The sequence below is a fragment of the Epinephelus moara genome, chromosome 11 (genome assembly GCF_006386435.1).
Source record: "Epinephelus moara isolate mb chromosome 11, YSFRI_EMoa_1.0, whole genome shotgun sequence".
NCBI classification, from domain to species: domain Eukaryota; kingdom Metazoa; phylum Chordata; class Actinopteri; order Perciformes; family Serranidae; genus Epinephelus; species Epinephelus moara.
This window is the reverse complement of record NC_065516.1, coordinates 28187845-28207631: the sequence shown is the minus strand read 5'-3', so window position 1 is coordinate 28207631 and position 19787 is coordinate 28187845. Positions and strand designations below refer to the sequence as shown.

The 19787-nt window shown below is 41.8% G+C and overlaps 1 protein-coding gene across 2 annotated transcripts in view; it reads right to left on the bottom strand.

Annotated features, from left to right (window-relative positions):
- The window catches only part of col11a1a (collagen, type XI, alpha 1a), a 94136-nt gene extending 77457 nt beyond the window's left edge, over nucleotides 1-16679 (bottom strand). Inside the window, exons 1-4 of one of the 2 annotated variants that reach the window (XM_050056160.1) lie at nucleotides 16285-16679; nucleotides 10949-11113; nucleotides 9502-9715; nucleotides 6654-6816 (exon numbers count right to left, since the gene is read on the bottom strand). In XM_050056160.1, the coding sequence (XP_049912117.1) occupies nucleotides 6654-6816; nucleotides 9502-9715; nucleotides 10949-11113; nucleotides 16285-16399 (657 nt within the window). In that variant the 5' untranslated portion in view covers nucleotides 16400-16679. The remainder of the gene's footprint in view (nucleotides 1-6653; nucleotides 6817-9501; nucleotides 9716-10948; nucleotides 11114-16284) is intronic. The other variant, XM_050056162.1, reaches the window with a different exon arrangement.
- Nucleotides 16680-19787: the final 3108 nt, after the last annotated feature.

Sequence of the window (19787 nt, the reverse complement as noted above, 5' to 3'; positions counted from 1 at the left end):
TAGGTGTTAATGACGCATTGAAACAAGTCTAGGGTTTACAAGATACAAGAGGACTGATGTTAAAAAACACCTAAATTAATCAGATACTTGCCAAAAGTAACATATAGTTTTTACAGTAATAATTCTTTCATGGTAGAAATCCTGCAGACAGGTTTCTTCCTTTAATGGTGCATTAATCTGTCTTCCCAGTTGAAAATAAAAGCCGAGTCACCAAACAAACAAGAGCAAACTTACAAAGCCAAGACAAGACAAGTAAGAAACTGATGTCAACGCAGGAAGGGAACACCAAGAGGGATCCAGAGACAGACAGGCAGGGATTTAGAGAGAGCAGCTGGGATGGTAAAGGATGTTTTGTGCTGGGAAACACCTGGGGAGAGTTATGCTGAGGCTCTGGGCCTGTCTTCCATTGTGGACTGCTGAGATAAAAGCCCCTGGCAACTTGGAGCGAAGCCAGAGCTCCAAAATATGCCCCTCCTGGCTACAGCATAGCACAGTACGGCACAGAAACAGGCCCACGAGGCTGTGTGTTAATGACTGTGGTGTCAGAGGTCAACGAGAAAACAGAGAGGCTGAAAGAGAGAAGCAGGGTCAAGATCAACAGCTGAGGCTCATGAATCCTTGTGGAAATCCATTTACTACTTCGTACCTGTTGTATCCTCTGCTTTGTTGTGCATTCTTGGCAGTATTCACCTCAAGTGCGGTTTATGGAGTATTTAAATGAGTCATTAACATTTGAAAAACAAGTACATGATGATTTTTACTGTCAGAGGATGATATATAGCAATAATGCAACAACAAAAAAAACACTATAGTAGTAGCAGTAGTACCATGTGTACATAATGGCACTATAATAAACTATGTGATTTTTACTGAGATATCTGAAGCTCTCCGTTTTGACCACTCAAAGAGCTGCTTTGACTGTATGTGTTGTTAACTACATCCCTGGTATATCTGAAATGTATGAACTGAATTCTTTCATTCTGCATTTCATTAAAGAGATGATTCACCCTAAAATCAAAAGTACATATTTTTCCTCTTACCCATAGTGCTATTTATCAGTCTAGACTGTTCTGGTGTGAGTTGCCGAGTGTTGGAGGTATCGGCCTTCAAGCTGTCTGCCGTCTCTTGGATATAATGGAGCTAGACGGCACTCAGCTTGTACACCAAAAAATAAATACATCTGAAATACTCAACAACAATGTCTTTCTCCGGAAATCATGACCCTGTTACTCAAGATAATCCACAGACTGTGTTGTAGGAGCTATTTTCTTTGCACCAAATTACACCCACTGACCGTATCACCGCACAAAAGGAGGCATGCATCTACTCTTAGCAACACAGAGCTAGCTAACGTTACAGCTCAGTCTGGGAGGACGCCATTAATGTTTACATCTCGTGCTGTCACAAGCATGAGTCCCTCGTCCATGAGTAGATGCATGTTTCCTTTCAGCAGTGATATAGTTGGCGGTTGTAGTTTGGTGGATTTTCTTGAGTAACCAGGTCACGATTTCTGGAAAGAGACATTGCTGTTGCGCTTCAAGCACCACAAGCTGAGTGCCATCTAGTTCCATTATATTTCTGAGACGTCTTTATGGCTGGTACCTCCAACACTCTGAAACTCACACCAAAACAATCTAGAGCAATAAATAGCACTACAGGTGAGAGGAAAAATATGTATTTTTAATTTTTGAGTGAACTGTCCCTTTAACACTAAAATACTGCTATTAGTAGAACCATCCTAACTTTCAGTTTGGCATACTAGGATCAGATAGCATTTATCTATCCACCTTGACCTCATCGTGGCCACAAGGCTCCATGCGATATAAATACACATGGAAGGGGTCAAAGGTCACAGCAGCGCACAGTAACAGTGTTCTCACAGAGGAGCTGCATGACGACAACTTCTGTGTTTTGAATGGTCAGTGTGCAGCACTGTTTAGTTTTGTAGTCAGAGCTCTTTTGTCTTTTCTCTACTCAAATCCAACCACATGTTGTAATTACAGGGCGAGCGCAGGCCATCGTTGGTCAAATCAAAACACAAGTAGTCGTCACCATTGGTCCTTTGACATACCTTTGCCTAGGGCAGCATCCCTTTAGTCCAGCCATAGCTTACTGTAATTAGACAGCTCCATACAGCAATTAGTCACTTCCCTTAAGTCTATACAGTACAGTTTCTCTAAGATACGTGGAGAACTATGAGACCTAGAAAACGCAACAGGAGGTTTCCACACGAGACAGGCTTGATTCTGCAAAATATAACATTAAAAGATTGAGGCAGAAAATAAAAGTGAAGAAAAAGTGTAAGTTATTAAAATCCACTGGCAATTATAACAACAAATTTGGAAACTTATTGAATCTGAAATGAGCAAAACACAGTCAGGGGGCCCTCCTCAGAGATGCTTCTTTGATACTGGCTATCCAAACTCGCTAAAAAAATATCCAACACAAACCAAGATGTTATTTTTACACAAGATGCATCTTCTGGCGATATTGGTGGTGTGGCATCAAGACACAGACCTCCTGTAGTCCTTAAAATAATACACACTGCGCACTGATGTGTGTTTGCTGCCCAAAAATAGAGTATAGGCAGGTATGTATGTGAGTGTGCTTGATTCAGACAGGTAATGTCAGCGAAGCATGAATAGACGGTCTCATGGATTTGGCACTGTAGGGAGGCGTCATGGTGGGGAGGGAGGGAGGTGGTGAGCAGGGGAGAATATGCAGTGGGGTGGGGGTTGGAGGAGAAAGGCTTGACGGGGCAATGAAAGACTTCCATTCATCTAAACCAGATCCCTTTGCGACGGTGGTCGCCCTCAACCTGGGGCAGGTATGGCATGAATAGATGTTTATGAAAAATGTGGGTCAGGGTTTGAATAAGAGAGCAAATGTTTCATTATTAGGGAAATTATTGAAATAATCTAGGCCTGTAAATCAAAAACTACCACTGTAGTATGAAGGGGAGTAATAACTTAACTTTGGAGGAAACTGTATAGACATAGACAATGCTTTGTAATCAAATTAAAGGTGTAAGACGCAACATTTCCTGGGCATACCTTTCAGTAAAACTGATTTTAACATGTAATTTATTTTCTCATTATAACCACCGGCTTCGATGCAGAAGGCCACGGTATTTCCTGCCCTTGTATATCCCAGCATGCATCAGGCCCTGTGAGGATCTTTGAGGAGAGCAGGGACAGAGAACAGACAGGAGACCTGTTCCAAAAACCACACAGTGAAGACCCTGTTAACTGACTTATGGCTCCTATTTTCAGCCCTTCACTGGCCAACCTCTGACTGGACACTCTGTTTCGTACAAATGCTGGTTTCAGTGCCCTCTCATAAATCTAATCAAAGCTGACAAGAGATATGAAAGTAAATCTGCTTAGAGAACTTTGCACCTAAAAAAACATCTCTGGCCCTTTCTTTGTTGAGTAATATGACACTGTAATCCCAGTCAGTCTCCAATTAGAAATATACATATATACATACTGGAAACTATTTAATAATTTTCCTAATGAAGGTCAATTAAACATAAACGAACTAAAACATTAAATGACCATACTATTACCATAATATTTTAACATCAATCTATATATGATCAAACTGATATCTTTTCAAAAGACTATAAAATACAAAATCAATGCTTAACTCTTCATCAGTGAACACCTGCATGATCCAAATGACCTCAGTGAAGCACGAGGTCAGACAGCGCAAATAATACAAGACAAAAATCTAAAGTACAATACAAGACACACACAAAATGGCTTTAAATTCGCAGGTCCCTGTGCCCCCCTGGCGATGACAAGGTATGCCAAAAATATGGCTTTAAAACAAGAGTAGCAGCATCAATCTGTCAAACTTGGCCTCAGAATAATGACTAGTTATTCCTGCAGTCCCTAAACAAACCAGCACTCCCTCACAAGCAAACACAGCCCCCACACAGCCTGTCAGTGACGTTTATTTCCCACCAGAGGAGACCGTGAGTGTTGTGACAATTCAGCCATTGTCTGTCGTTATTTACATCCGCCTGACCTCGTGTCAGCGTCCACCTCTGAATGAACTGTGCCTTAAAGCCTAACGTTCAAATCACTGACTGTGGAGGTGGAAGCACACCCCAAATAGCACATGAACTATGCGTAACAGTAGCAGCTAAAGGTCAACTGTCAAGTGCGTAATAAAAAAATCTATTACTTTTTAAGTTTTAAACTTTTCTTACAAATAGGGATGAGATAGGCTAGAATACATTACATTTATCATTTGGAGCATGAACAGCTGGAGTTAAAGAAACACTTCACCCGCAAAACGACCATTTGTATAGCAAAGAAAACTTTGTATTTTCGTACACCTTCACAGTGAATGAAGAATCCAAAAACAGCAAAAGTTTTTTATGAATTGAGGTAAACGTGGTCCTCATAACTGCGGTGAAACTAGAACAAAACATCTGTTCACCAACTCTCACATAACTCTTGGAGTATAATCCAAGTCTCATTTATCCAGTTGTTGCTCGTGACTTCTCAAAAGCATGTATTTTCACTACAACTATAATATTTGTAACACTTCCACATACCAGCAGCACGCCTAGACACGCGTGTGTGTTTGACTTGTGCTTGAAAAGTGTTCAAATGCACAGGTGCATCAATTTTAAGTGTTTTGAATAGTAGCATTTTAGTGAAAATGCATGTGTGTGGAAAGAACTGTGCACACGACTGATTTAGTTTCAATTCATGAAGAGTGTTCGCCTTTTTTGGATTCTCCGTCTACCGCACTAATGCAAGACAAAACAAGTTTTCTTCATAACTTTAAGGGAACACACAGTGAGTAACTGATGTACAAATGCTCATTTTGGGGGTGGAGTATTTCTTTATAAATTCATTCAATGTTCACCACAAGCTCTGTGGAAGGGCTCATGTCTAACTGGTTCCAGTTTTATCCATGTCTCTTCTACCAGGGTTGCTAACTCTCCCTGAGTTACAGTTAAATGGCCATGGGGAAAATGGATTTTGTATTTAAGCAGACACATCCTTGGCACCTCAAGCCTTACAACTGACTTATTGTAAAAGCAGCAGTCTTTCATCTCTAGAGCCAAGTAACACGTGCTTACATGAAAGAATCGTAATACCATCATGTCTGCCATCAATCTAATCAAGTTAGAAACCCATTCATCGGTGGGCCACTTCACCGCTTCACCTCAAGTCAAAACAAATCATCCGATTAAAAGTCAATAACAATTCAACAAGGCCAGTTATTTTTTGGTAAACCTATTACACGTGAAACTCCCATGGCACTAAGTGTCTCTAATTACAAGGTAAAGAGAAGCTTTAACAAAGGATCTGAGAAGTCTGAGAAGTTGACAGAGAGCCCATGTGTGCTTTGCAGAAAAACAAACAAACAAGCAATAATGATGTACAAAGGTGGCCAAGCTCAAGCGGTTGGACGTGGCTATGGTCCAAATCTCCCCAAATGTCACAAAACGCAGTCACCAGGTAAGTGGACGGCGAATTACAACCCAGTCAAAGCCACTGTATCACCATCTATTTAAAATGAGTGTCTGCTGAGAAAATACTTAAAGGAACAGTTCACCCCAAAATTAAAAATACATATTTTTCCTCTTACCTGTAATGTTATTTATCAGTCTAGACTTTTTTGGTGTGAGTTGCCGAGTGTTGGGGATATCGGCCATAGAGATGTCTGCCTTCTCTTGAATATAACAGACCTAGATGGCACTCGGCTTGTGGTGTTCAAAGCACCAAAAATACATTTGAAAAACTCAACAACGACATCTCTTTCTAGAAATCATGACCTAGATACTCAAGATAATCCACAGACCTTGTTGTGAGTAGTTTCATTTAGGAACTATTTTCTGTCTACCAAACTACACCCACCAACCGTATCACAGCGCAGAAGGAAGCATGCATCTGCTGCTAGCTCACCTAGCACCTCTGAGCTAGCTAACATCACAGCTCAGCCAAAGAGGACGCCATTAATGTTTGCATCTCGTGCTGTCACATGCCCCTCATCCTTGAGTAGATGCACTCTTACATCTGCGAGGTGATACGACTGGCAGGTGTAGTTTGGCTGAAAGAAAATAGATCCTACATGAAACTGCTCACAACAAGGTCTGTGGATTATCTTGAGTAACCGGGTCATGATTTCTGGAAAGAGACATTGCTGTTGAGATTTTCAAATGTATTTCTTTGGCACTTTGAGCACCACAAGCCGAGTGCCATCTAGTTCCATTATATTGGAGAGAGGGCAGAAATCTCTACAGCCAATATCTCCAATTCTCGACAACTTACACCAAAACAATCTAGACTGATAAATAGCACTATGGGTAAGAGGAAAAATATGTATTTTTAATTTAGGGGTGAACTGTTCCTTTAAAAATTTAACAACACAGCAAGAACAAGTAGTTCTAACAACATTCAACAATGTAATCGACCAGATCTGACCTGGTTTCTGTCATCTCCATGACATCAAAGTGGTTCGGTGGGACATGAACTAAAACCTCTCCTTAGGAAATCTGGACTTTTTTAGTTTCAGATGGTTGTTTAATCATTTCCGCACAATTTACCAGTAATTAACCTCGCAATGGCAGCTTTAACAGCTCATTGACAATATGTTCACCCAGTCCACCACCACACTAAAAAATTTACCTGGAAAACCTCCTCATCAAGGATCCTAGTGCCGAACACGGTGATGCCATTAGTGCTGATGGAACCATGGTCACTCCTGAGGAGAGGCTTGGTGATCTTCTTCTTACAGTCTATGATGATGGTGACCGTCTGCTTCTCCACACTGATGGCCACACGATGCCACCTGGCCAAGGACACAGCAAGGAGAGGTGAGAAATAAAAGAAGCCAAATTAAACCAGTCACTGTTAATGTTAAGTCATTCTGGAAAACGTGTGGCACATATAGAGCACCGTAAGGCATTGTAAGTAAATATTGTGAGTGTCAGTGGACAATGAAGTCTTTGTAGGGCATGTGTGAAGTCAGTAACATGAAATTCAACTGACAGTTCAACAATTTTGTGATGTTTGATTACATATGTGTAACCCTAGCCCTAATGGGATTATAACCTGTCTTTAATACATCCTAAAATACCTCAAGGAGAGAGAAACTGAATGCTTTGGTGTGTGATGTGATTCATCACAAAAGCCAAAGCTCTAAAAAAACATGAACCTCAGAGTTATGTTTGATATGTTTCGATCAACATCACCCATTAATGCAAAGGGGTTAACCGGGGTCACACGTGAGTCTGACACCTCCCTCGCCTCTGGACCATTTGCCACTGCACTTAAGGGCTATTGCATACCAGGCAGCAGTGGACCACATTCTTGCCCCCACACTCTGGCCCTGTTTAACACGGGATTACACTCATTAAACTCCAAACTTAATCCTCCTTCTGGGTTACTCGGCATGACAGACATGGTGAACATTGTGGAAAGTGTGTGTCAGAATTCAGGAAGGCCTGCCTTGCCAGAGCAGGAGACAAACAGTCAAAACATTGTTCTGAGGTGGAAGATGAGACCTGGCACCACTGTGGCTCAAGATGGCAATATGTAAAGCATTCACCACAGGTACAGATATATATATATCTGCTATCATATCAATACGTCTGTATGGTAAATCTTGTTATCTAAATGTCCAATCCCTTTGAACACAGCTAGATCATACGGACACATTCCAAGCCAGGCAACAGAGCTCAGAGGAAAATAAACGTGCAATACTCTCTGGGCTTAGCAGTACAGCAGGAAGGATTACTTGTCACCTTATATGGCGAAAAAGCAAATGTTGACTTCTATAGGTTAAAACAGTTTCTCAGACTTCTGAAGTGCGTTATGGTCAAAAGAAGAAGAGTTACATTGTGTTTGAAATAGCAAATGTTAATACAGTCTTTTGAGAGGCATGTTTAAAGAGCTTAAATCAGATCAAACTGGGGGTGTACAGTGTAACAGCTCACTAGAAATCCTCCCATTCACGTCCCCTTCTGTTTAAAAAAGGGATAATGCTCTTTTTCGCCTCATCAATATCATCATTGTGCCTCTCTTTTCAAGCTTTGCATATGCGTCTTAGTAACAATGAATGCATCTGCAGGGATTGCAGACTGTAAGCAGCCTGAGCTGCAGTCAGTGAAGATTTAGACAAGGCCTGGAACTGGAAAGCATCCAGACCAAGAAGTGTTAAAAATCCTCCACAGAGAACACTGCTCCTTAGACAGTGGGTCACAAAAACTACACACTGGACAAAACAGCTCTATAAGACTAACACAAAGCAGGCTGGGAGTGTTATCCCCTTCTCTTTGTTGCAGCCTTCACATGGATCGTGCACTTTAGTTATTGCTGACATGAGACTTCTGAAGAATTTACAAAGCTTCTTTTTATCATGACAACTGTGTACACACTAGATCTCATTTAAGGCCAATTTGGGTCACAACAATATTGCGGCCGGGTTATGACTTCCCTCAAAAGCTAAAAAAACAAACTATCCTCACACAGCATGTCAGCAAGTAAAAAAATGTTTAATAAATCTGGAAGACACTGTAAAATACAATCTCAAATGCAGCCTATCTGTTTATTTATCCCCCCTTGCCCCTGCACAAGGGCTCATGTCAGCTAAGCTGAAGCTCTGAGTCAGAGTTCTGGGATTTCTGAACCTGGGAGCAGATAATCAGGTTTATGCTAAAAGGTTAGGAGCGCTGTTTCTGGTTGGGTGAGGTAATCCAAGGGGGTAAAAAGGAAGTTTAGTACTGCCCCTTCCCCCCCTTCCTTTCCCCCCTCTCTAAAATAACAGAGGCAGTGAGTTCATGGATGAGGTCAGGTTGCCCATAGCAGTCCCTGCTGTGCCCCAATAATCCAGTGTCTCCCTGTCTCTGACCTGTCTCTGTGCCCATGGACCCCCGATGAGATGGATAATCCGGTCATGAGCACCTGTGGTGCAAAAATGGGAAGATCTGGGTTGTTTTCTTGCTTTTATCAAGAAGAAGAAGTCAGTGGAAATCAGAAAAACGTTTGAGTGGTTGAATGTTGAGGTGATTTGGAAATGTAACTTGTTTTAAGATGATCAAAATGCATCTGACAAGAATGCATATTTGTGTATATGAGAACGTTACTCAAAGTACAGAACAAACCATCTGCTTTTCCATAAACAACCAATGTATATGATTCAATGAGAGATCTGCCAATGTGCGAACATGTCTCGCAGCTAATTGGTCATCGTGTATCAGCTGCAAGAACTGGCAGTAACAGAAAAGCTGTATGACTTTGTAGTTAGTCATTTAGTGCTATAAATGGTATATCCTGGATGGTCTGAACATGTTTTAGGCCCCCACTCGGTAGCACCATTTAGCATTTTTAAGCCTGACCCTAAGTCACCCACAACAACTTTGCTGCCCTCCCTGCGTGCTCAAACACTCATTCCTTCTGAATCACCTCCAAGCATGAGTCTGAGGGTGTGTTTGAGTGTGTTATTAAGCAGGTGGATATTTGGGATTTGACATACTTTCCATCAGCAAGGTTGAGAGTACGGAACAGAGGGTAGTCCTCCGGCGCTGGCTTGCCAGTCTGATCCTCATACAGGAAGACGGGTGAACGTCCCACTTCCACACCCAGCTGCTGGACTCCCTGCTGGTTGTAAATGGACAGCAAGAAGGACTGGAGGCCTGATTTGGGGCGTACTGTGGTCAGGATGGAGAAGTCCTCAGGAAAATCACCTCCTGTGGAGAGGTGGAAAAGACAGGTGAATGAATCACAGTGGCAGACACTTGGTTACTAATATGACTGACTAGTTACCAACTATACCAAATATTATAAATTATTTTGGTTACTAACCATTCATTTCAATGCAACAAGGCCTCAGCTTTAGTTTTCTCATCAAAAGTGATACTTAGCTACTTTTTACAACTTGTTCTCTCACACTGTGTCACTGATGTATGTAACGCATAAACTGTATATAAAGATGAGTGACACATCTCCACTTTCTCCCACTGTACTAAAATGAAGCCAAAATAGTGGACATATCCAGAATATGGGCGCTGCCATCTTGAGTTGGTGACATCATTTGGAGCCAGATTCTGCACAGTATACGGGGTGAAGCCAAAGTATTGAGTTCCCACCTATACACGCGCCCAACTCAATCGCTAGTGAATCACAGCTGTCAATCATGACATCACACCCCCTTTCTATCGCATCAAATAACAATTTAAAACCAAACTTATCAGAATAGCAAACACTTGAACATACACCAGCATGATAAGAGCTACCTACAATCACAGCAACCATCTTTAAGAAAAAATTATTTGACTAATATCAGATTTTTTAGTTTGGCTCATGCCCACCCGCTAACAAGGAGGAGGCGGGGTTTATGACCTATACTGCAGCCAGCCACCAGGGGGCAATTGAGATGTTTTGGCTTCACTTTTTGGGAGCTGTCATGTCGTCGTCCATCTTTATATGCAGTCAGTGGATATAACACAATGATGTGACCTACAGCCGCTTCTTGAAAGCTTTTACATATGTTCATTTTAACCTTGGTGAGTGTAAAATATAAATTTTTAAGATTTTTTAATTCTGTTCTCTGTGCGAGACACATCCTGTAACAGTGTTTTGCACCTCCAAGAATACAACAGCATTAAACATCATCTTAACTATGAGTAAAGCTTCAGAAATGGACTACATCCAGAGCCCCTGCAAACAGAATCAGAATCAGAATCAGAATCAGAAATACTTTATTGATCCCCGAGGGGAAATTATTTATGTTACAGTTCTGTTCTTTAACGTTCTGTTCTTTGCATGTTCGTCTAGACTTCTGTCTAAAAGGTTTTGGAGAGACCGAAAAATAACAATAACAATCAAGACACAATCAAGTAAACAATCCACTGTCAAAAAACAACTTGGTCAGTTTACACACGTTAGCTGAAAGAGGTTAAAGGTTGAGAAGTGTATCTTACCAGGGAACAACTGCGTGGTGGGGGCACTGATCTGGACCTGCTTGGCAACTCTGTAAGCTGAGTCCGGCTTTGATGCTCTTCGGTTTGTGCAAAGTCCTGATGTTTTCGTCACTCCTTCGGGGTAATTTTGAAATTCTAATACTTTTAGCACATCCACTGGCTCTGCTGATCAAGGGAGCAGATAAAACAGCAGTTAGGACATAGCATTGGTTTCTGTAGGCTACATTTGGCTCAGCACATGGATGATGGATGCTAGCATGATGAAGAACAGAGTATCAAAGTTGCATAGCAGGTTTTCAGAATTATACATGTATGTGTCCTGGTCCGGTTCTGGTAGATAAAACAGGGCAGTGAAAGAGCCACTGCATCATTCAGGTAGACAGGGAGGATCGACCCAACTTAGACTGTAGAACACTTTACAGATTCCGGTCCAGTGCTAATATCTGTTTCCCTCTCTCATCAGAAGGACAGTATCATTGACACAATATACCATTTCTATGATTAACTTGAGCTTTAAATAGCATTAAATAACATTCACACAATGATATACCCTCCAGTGAACAACACGTCCAAATAGTTAATTTAGAAAATGCTGCCTTTCTGTGGCTCTCCAGCCTCATCTGACAGGAAGTGTCTCCGTCAAGGCCAACCAAAGAGCATAATGAACAATGTGCCAACAGAGATCTAGTTCTATAACACCTGGATAGGTTTACCTTGATAAGGGTCACCAGAGGCTCTCTGGGTTTCCATTCTCTTCAATCTGATGCACTTCATATAAAGGAGCCTGTGTGGTGATGGTGACCACAGAGACCCATGGGAACGTATTATAATTATGCCTCTTTATCAAAAACACCCTCTCAGTATAAAACATTAGCTTCGTGAGCATGATAGGGGAGAGACCAAAGTGCTGCAGTATACTGACCCTCTGTTACGTGGGAAATTTGCTCCTGGCAGATGTTTTACGCGGCATCCATTAAAAATGAAATTAATGCAGAATGAGACCATGAACATTATTTACATGCCTCAATTTGACAAAGCAAATGTTATTACACTGCTGCCGTCCACATTTTCAGAGAGTTCAATGGACAAATAGTAAGTGGGCAGTATGAATAAAGCCCAGACAAAAGCTTCAAATCCATATATTAAAATAAAAACAGGCACTCACTTCACTACACAGAGTATAGCAATGTGTGAATACAATGGCAGACTGTTAAATGGAATAACACTAATCTGGTTTTGTGGGGTAAATAAGCATGCCAAGGTGTCTGAAAGCATCAGCAAGCCCTTTCTGACACCTCTAAAGCCACTGTTTTTGTTGGCATGTAAAGGTCAAATCACTCAAAGTTTTTTTAACTTCTTGATACAAGGAGATCATAAAACAAAGTCCGATGACGCTCTCAACACTCTTCGGTCAACATTCCATCTGTGGCGAGGAAAAGCAAATTAAGAGCCTGTTTCGTTCTCTTCAGGAAAGCGTGTGGTTTGGGGACAGGTCCTTGTTTCGACATGAATTCCTCTGAATGTGAAGATGCTGCAAAGCACTGCTTGTATGAATCACTTGGGCGAGATCACCAGATAGTTATAGCTGATTACACTGCTATTTGAGAACACTATTCAGATGTGGTAGACAAAGAAAAAACTCACACTCAAGGATTTTATTTCTATGGAAGACTAGCAACAGAATACACTGCATTAATATGGTAAGTACTGTATGTCACATCATATTGAAAGTATTTTCACATATAAGGCCTGGTCTACATCTGGTCTCCTTATCTTCCAGGACCCTATACAACACAATGAAACAGATGCTTCATTCTACAGTATAAAACTCTGAAGTGTGAGCAGTCCAAGAAAGCAAACACTCAAAATTTAAAAAGTGCAAAAACTCAATCTGCAAAATTAACAGCAATTCTACAAACATCATTCAGTTTTACTCTCAAAAGCAACCTGAACGTGAGGGATAGAAAATATATGCCCCCCCCAAGGGAAATTTTAGTGGGATGATGAAGCTCAGTAAGAACAAGTAAGTGTCCTCAGTGTCCACCTCACTCCCCAGGACATAGAGGAAACAAAAATAAGCAAAATTACATAAAAACATCTGAGAAAATGTGAGAGTTGAGAGCAAAATCAGCAAACTGTTGCTCCGTAGGAATGCCATCGCTGAGGACAACTTGGCCTTTTTGTGTAGCTTGTGAGGATGAACCAGCTACTTACTTTGGAAAGTGAACTAAGGACCCCATTGTGAGTTCCTGCGGAGCTGCTTTCAGTTCAAACTCCAGGACTCATATGTTCCAGATGTGGCAATTTGGCCAAGCTACGACCCTCACACAGAGGTGCTGGGAAAACGTCAATACTGGCCAATCCATTAAGGCGGCCAAATGAGTGTGCACAGGTTTTAAAAGAGTGCATCTGATGAGCTGGTGTGAATTTGCCCTCAGGGCTGAGTAAACAGGTCATATAGCAACCAGTAGAACTCAGGGCGCATGGAGGGATGGATCTTCCTTAGTCTGAAGAAGAGAGAAAATTCTAGCCAACCCTAAGTTCAGGCAAGCCAGCCTCTGTTGCTCAGTTATTGGATCATCTGAACATCATTATGCAAATTGCAGCGGCATGCAGGGAAGGGAGGAGCGGTACGACACATTACCATAAGACACTGATTGGCTAATTTGATATCATGTCCATCATGTTCACAGGTGTACAACGATGTAAACACTGTGTTCCAAGAGATAACACACCACCTGTCTCAGGACAGAGGCCAAAAAAAGTCTGTCTCAGCTCACCTGTTATAACACAGCACTACAGGCAAGACTCGAGCATTTATAGTGATGTCCTGCTGTGTCATTTTCAGCCCTTACATCATTACAGAAAGGTGAAATTGGCTGATAAACAGAGGGGGACCTTTTCACCTGCAGCTCCCTTAGACTCTAATAATATCTTCAGCCAGAATGTCTCTCTCTATATGTCCTCCCCCCTCTCCCTCTCCCACTCTCCCTCTCTCCTTCCTTTAACTTCCACCATGCTGCCGGCTAAAACAAGACAGCTTTATGCTGGTGTCATACCAGAGAAACTTCACTGAGACCTACCCAGTTTTTCAAAGCATTTTTCCCTCCACTCTTCCCCCTTGCTTTTCCTCTCATTACCTCCTTTTACCGTACACCTCCATATGAATCGCAGAGCATGTTATCACAGTGTTTTCTAAATCCAAACAGGTCCTGTTATAGAAAAAAAGCCGCTGTGAACGTCCCCACTTCACAATTTATGTCTGAGTTTACAGTTATATCACAATGTCAAGCTGTGGCTTTGTGTGGAGGACGAAAAGCTCGTCTCCAAATGATCCAGCAAAGACTATAAATATGTGACAGCCACACGGGACAAAGGTCCAGCAAGGAGCTGATTAGCTGATGTTCCCGGTTGAGCACATTAGGGAGAGGACTCTGAAAATGCTAGCTTTGTCTGCTGGAATGCACATGCCTGCGCCCCGGGGGCTGAGAAAACGTGTCTGTACACTGCTAGATGAAGAGGGCACCCTGCAGAAACAGCTTTGACTGACTGAGACCCCGGAACACAGAGCCTGCAGCAGAATACTTAATAGTCAAAAAAAGAAGAAGCTGATGTGTTTGGAAAGGTGAGATTTTCAATCTGAAGTAAAACTCCAGTCCGGTATCGTCTCAGTCTCTACCAGGAAACAACTGACTATAAAACGAGGAGAGTCGGTGAATAAATAAAAAGCGACATTAAGTGATTTGTGCAGTATAAAGTAAAAAAAGCACTGACAGTAAAATTTTAGTGATTTCTTGCTTTAACTTCACTGAAATGAGGTTCAAAGGTTAAGACATCTGACCACCCATGTGCTGATGAAACCCTGTCAGAGCAACATGCTATTTAAGCTCATCTTAACAACAAGGCTGCGTTCACACTCTGGAAAACTGTCATTACGTAGATTTAAATGTACCCCAAATCTCTACCTGCATCTGTATGCGATAACAAATCCTTATAGAGCTGTCTATAGGCCAAGGTGTGAGGCCTATGTAATCCTGAACCCTGTGACTTGTGGCCATTATGGCTGCAGGCTAGGCCCATATGCAGGCCTGCTCTTTGAAGGCTCTGAAATCATAGGGAAGTGCAACAAGGACCATCATCAAATAACTGCTCAGTACTTAGAGGGGAAGCATTCCCACCGCTCACACAACACAGCCTTGTCCTGCAGCCGACAAAACATCTAAGTGCAAAGTTGAGGGGAAGAGCTGGGCACTGGAGGGTGGGGGCGTGGGGGGGTTGCACAAGCCAGCGTTTGGGCTTCAGTGTGGACCAGGGCAGTGTGGAGATAGGGTGAACCTGCCTGACCATTCAGCCCCCTACAGACCCAGAGGGGCTTTACACCCTGCACTGACAAGTCTGACATCCACCTCACTGCTGCATATGTATCATCACACTATGCTGTACCACGACAGGACACCCTTCATCATCCAGTTAACCATCTATCCTGCACATCCTCCTCTTCATATGGAGGGATAACATCCACTGATAGTGAAGAGTATCAACGTAAAAATAGAATTACACAACTCCACACCATCACACAACTTATCCCATCAGCCTGACATGAAATATAAGATTACATGTCAATATGAGGCACCTATGGTTTCAACTCAGCTGTAAGACGCATTTTATCAAAGCCCAGGGTCTGCCCAGTGTCATCTGGCTGAAATCCACCCTGCTAACCGGGTCCACATCCACCTAGCGGACCACAGTTCAAACAAAGAGCTTTCTTTCAGCCCAAGTGAATCTTAAAATGCAGGGAACGCTGCTCTGTTTTCCTGATCTCCATAAGCACATACCAGCGGCTTAGGATGAATTTAATTGGGCGAGGTGTTTCATCTTCTGAGCGGACGCTTTCCATTCATGCGTAAAAGTAGCCCGCGGTAAAAACTGTGTGATAATGAATATAGTGTTTTGGCAGACAAAATATGTGCACCTCAAGCAAATTACCTCCTGAGAGCATGCAGTGTGTAAGTTGCCTCTCAGGGTTTTGCTGTCCACTTCACCTCAGTAGTGAGCAGGGTGCAGTTTTACTGTACCTCCGCGTTTTGTTTGGTGGCTTCCACACAGCGCTCAATCATACAGGTAAATGTTGTAACCTCGCTTTAATGAAACTACTCTGGTTGTGGAAAGGTGAAAAACACAAATGCACGATCGTCTGCGAAGCAAACGTGTCGCCGCTGTGTCCAGGTAATCCCCCAATCTCCATCATCAGTTACCGAGTTTTCCCAGCCGGTGCCGCTCCGTCCCCTTTCGGCCAGATAAAGTTCATTAGAGACGTTTGATCCTAATAATCTTACCTGCTCTGACATTAGTAGCCTGTAGAACCAATGATAAAGTGATGAATGCGGTTACAGTGGAATCCATAAGCCACCTTTTCGTTTTCCACCTTGTGGACCACCTTTGCATCTCCATGGTCGTGCGCCCACAATTGGATCAAACTTTAGAGCGACTTCAGGTGATTTTTAATGACGTCCCTTCCACAATCCCAAATGATGATGGAAACTGTCCTACAAAAAAGCCATAAGTGACAAGTTTCAGCCTCTTCTCTCAGCCACACCGAGGCCCCCGATCCTCCTTTCCAGTGCCCAGCCTTCACAGTGAAGGTAGTCGGGCTTTAACCAAAACGCGCAGAGTGCAGTCGGTACACTTGGTGCGTCCGCGGACAGGAGGGCTGGGCAAGCTCCACAAACCGGAGCCAAGATTACTGGGGAATGACAAGGGAGCCAGCCCCCGATTAGCAAATCACGGGGCTGGAAATTCTCCTTCGGGTCCACCCATTAGCTTTGTAATGCGCCCCCAAGTCTCTCCCGAGTGGTCTGAGGAGAGAGACTTGAAGTTAGACCGTGACAAAGTTGGTAACGACCTGGAAATGATGAAATGGCAGAATTGTGCATGTAGTGTTTCTATAATACTGATAAACCACCTGAGCTCGTGCAGATAACTGTTGGTATGTGCAGCAGAAATATAGTGTTTAGTGAGTAAAATGAGGAGCTGTTGAAGCACAGCCCAGTTTTGACACTAAAACATACCCTTTAATCAATTTATGAAAACTTTTGAACCATGACAGATTCAAATTAGTACCCATACACCATAAATAAAGAACATCACAACCACATATAAATATATATATAAACAAATATGCCATGGTCACATAATATAATCAGCTTCATCAGTTTGGTATCTGTGTGTGTGTAAGGATATCGCTGCAAATCTGATGTGCACACACTAGATCAGCTGTAATCTATGTGGCTGGGAATGAGTATCAATTGTACTCCAAACACTAATGCTAATGTTAGTTAGATATAAATTGCAAAGGAATACCCTAAGAAAGAACAGAGAAAGGAGCATTTTGAATGAATCAAACACATAATGCAGAAGCTTCCATCCAGGACACGAAGGATCACTGAATGTCTTGAATAAGAACTTAAAGCCAATATGGCCTTCACTTTCACGCAGGGCCAGATGTATAAAGGATATGGAGGCACAAAAACCGTGCATACATCATTTCCCGCACATGAACTGGTTTTTATAAAAGGAGAATGTGCTGTGAGAATGTGCACACCTCATGTATAGTCTACTTCAGCCCAAGCATACACATTTTTCAAGAGATAGCTGCAGGTGAAATGATAATGTGAACATGAAATATAAGGTGAGGTGTTTGCCAATTTCACTGATTGCGTTAGTTTTTTGCAGGCTACACAGTGCTCTGTAAAATGTCAAACAAAGGCACATAAATAAACTTAAATTTAAATATCCATGAATGATGAATATCTTCTCTTTTTTACATGCAAGCCATTAGTAATCTGTCAATTATGATTTAAGGGGAGCTTCAATCTGAAAGCACTTTGTAAAGTCTGTTTCAATATGAGTTCTACAAATGATTAATTTATCATCTTTCTGACTTTTAATGCAGCGATGATGGTTTGCAGGTGGCCTACAGCCCTTTGACGCTCTAGTGTAAGGTACGTAGGTAGTAACAAAATCTGCCCACAAGTGGCCAGCTGCAGATGCATAATAGACACAGGTGTATGGGCACTATAAATAGCCACAGCTGTGCATTATAGTTGTGCATGATGACAGTAATCTCATGTTGCCGGATTGTACAGGTGAGTGGCGGAGCGATCACAATTTTCAATATTCAATGATGTCTACATTCATTTATAGCGAACTGTGTGAGTGGAAGTGAGGCTTGTGCATGTGCACCCAGTTCCATCAAACAATCAGGCACATGTGTGGCTTTATAAAGCTGACAAATAATAGTATATATGTGCATTTCTGTCTCTGTGCATACATACATTTTTAGCTGTGAATCTACAGAGTTCAATATATCTGGCCCCAGATCACAATCGAGATGAACAACTCTGGCAGATTTTGAACAACACAAGACAGTGGTTTCCACCACCATCATCAAAACACCAACTGAAGAAATGTATTTTGGAAGATGGGTTTTCAACCCTCTAGTTTCAGAGACTTGTTGAATTTGTGTCATGGTGCATTCAAATGGTTCCAGTGACTCTTAAGTGTCTGGAAACTTTACTTAGGTTGTTTTTTCCTTTTATTTGTCAGCTATTTATGCACACAATTAACTTGGACAATATCAACAATGTTAAAAATTGTGGATCATTTCTGAGTACAGTTTTAATTTGTGACTACATGCATGAAAAAGCATGAAATAATTCATGTGCCTCATGAACTATCAGGGATATACAAAGTTGTATCTCATGTAAGGGTTAAAGGTTCAGTGCGTAGGATTTAGGAGGGTATATTGGCAGAAATGGAATACAAAATAATACGTTCTGTAACTATAGGATAACTTCAGTGTATAATCACCTAAATATAAGAACTGTTTTGTTTTCGTTACCGTAAAATAAGCCATTTATATCTACATAAGGAGCGGGTCCCCTTACACAGTCAGCAATGTTCCACTGCCATGTTTCCATAGTAGCCCAGTATGAACAAACCTAACACTGGTTCTCTATAGTGCCGTTCAAGTTTTTGCATCTTTGCTTCGGCCAAATAGCGTTGTAAAAATACAGATTTTTTTTATGTGAAACTACATTTATTCTGTTTTTTTACCAGTTTAAATTACAGCCTCGCAGTTAGTATGCCACTGCAAACCAGTAAAGTTGCACTGTTTACAGCCATGTCTGTGAAAACATGAATTTCTACACATTCTACCCCTAGATCTATACAATCAGCACAGTGTCAAGGAGGGCACCCTAGATTAGAGTCATCAATTCAGTACCATCAAATTCTTATCATTTCATCCTTAACTTAAGTGAATGTTTGTGCCAACTTTGAAGAAACTACCCCAAGATGTTCTCAAAATATTGCGTTCACAAGATTGAGATGGACGCACATGAATGGTGACCTTGGCATTAGACCACCAAAATCTAATCTAATCCATCGTTGAGTCCAGGACAGTTGTGCCAAATTTGAAGAAATTCCTTCAAAGCATTTTTATGATATTGCATTTACAAGAATGGGACAGAAATATGGATGGACAACCTGAAAACATAATGCCTTCAGTCACAGCAATCACCAGCAGGGAGACATAAAGACGGTGTGTGCACACATTAGCAGGTGCCAGGCTAGCAGCCTGTCTGTAACTAGCAGATCAGCATCGGAGAAACTCTGATTTGTAACATATATTTAGCATTTTAACCTGTTTAAATAACATGGTCTGTTTGTTTTAGAGAGGAAGAGAGCTCTGTGGATAATCTGGCCCCCAGTAAAGACCTTCTGAACAATGAACACTGAAGAAATCCTAACTGGGAGTTCACACATGGGAGAAGTTTCA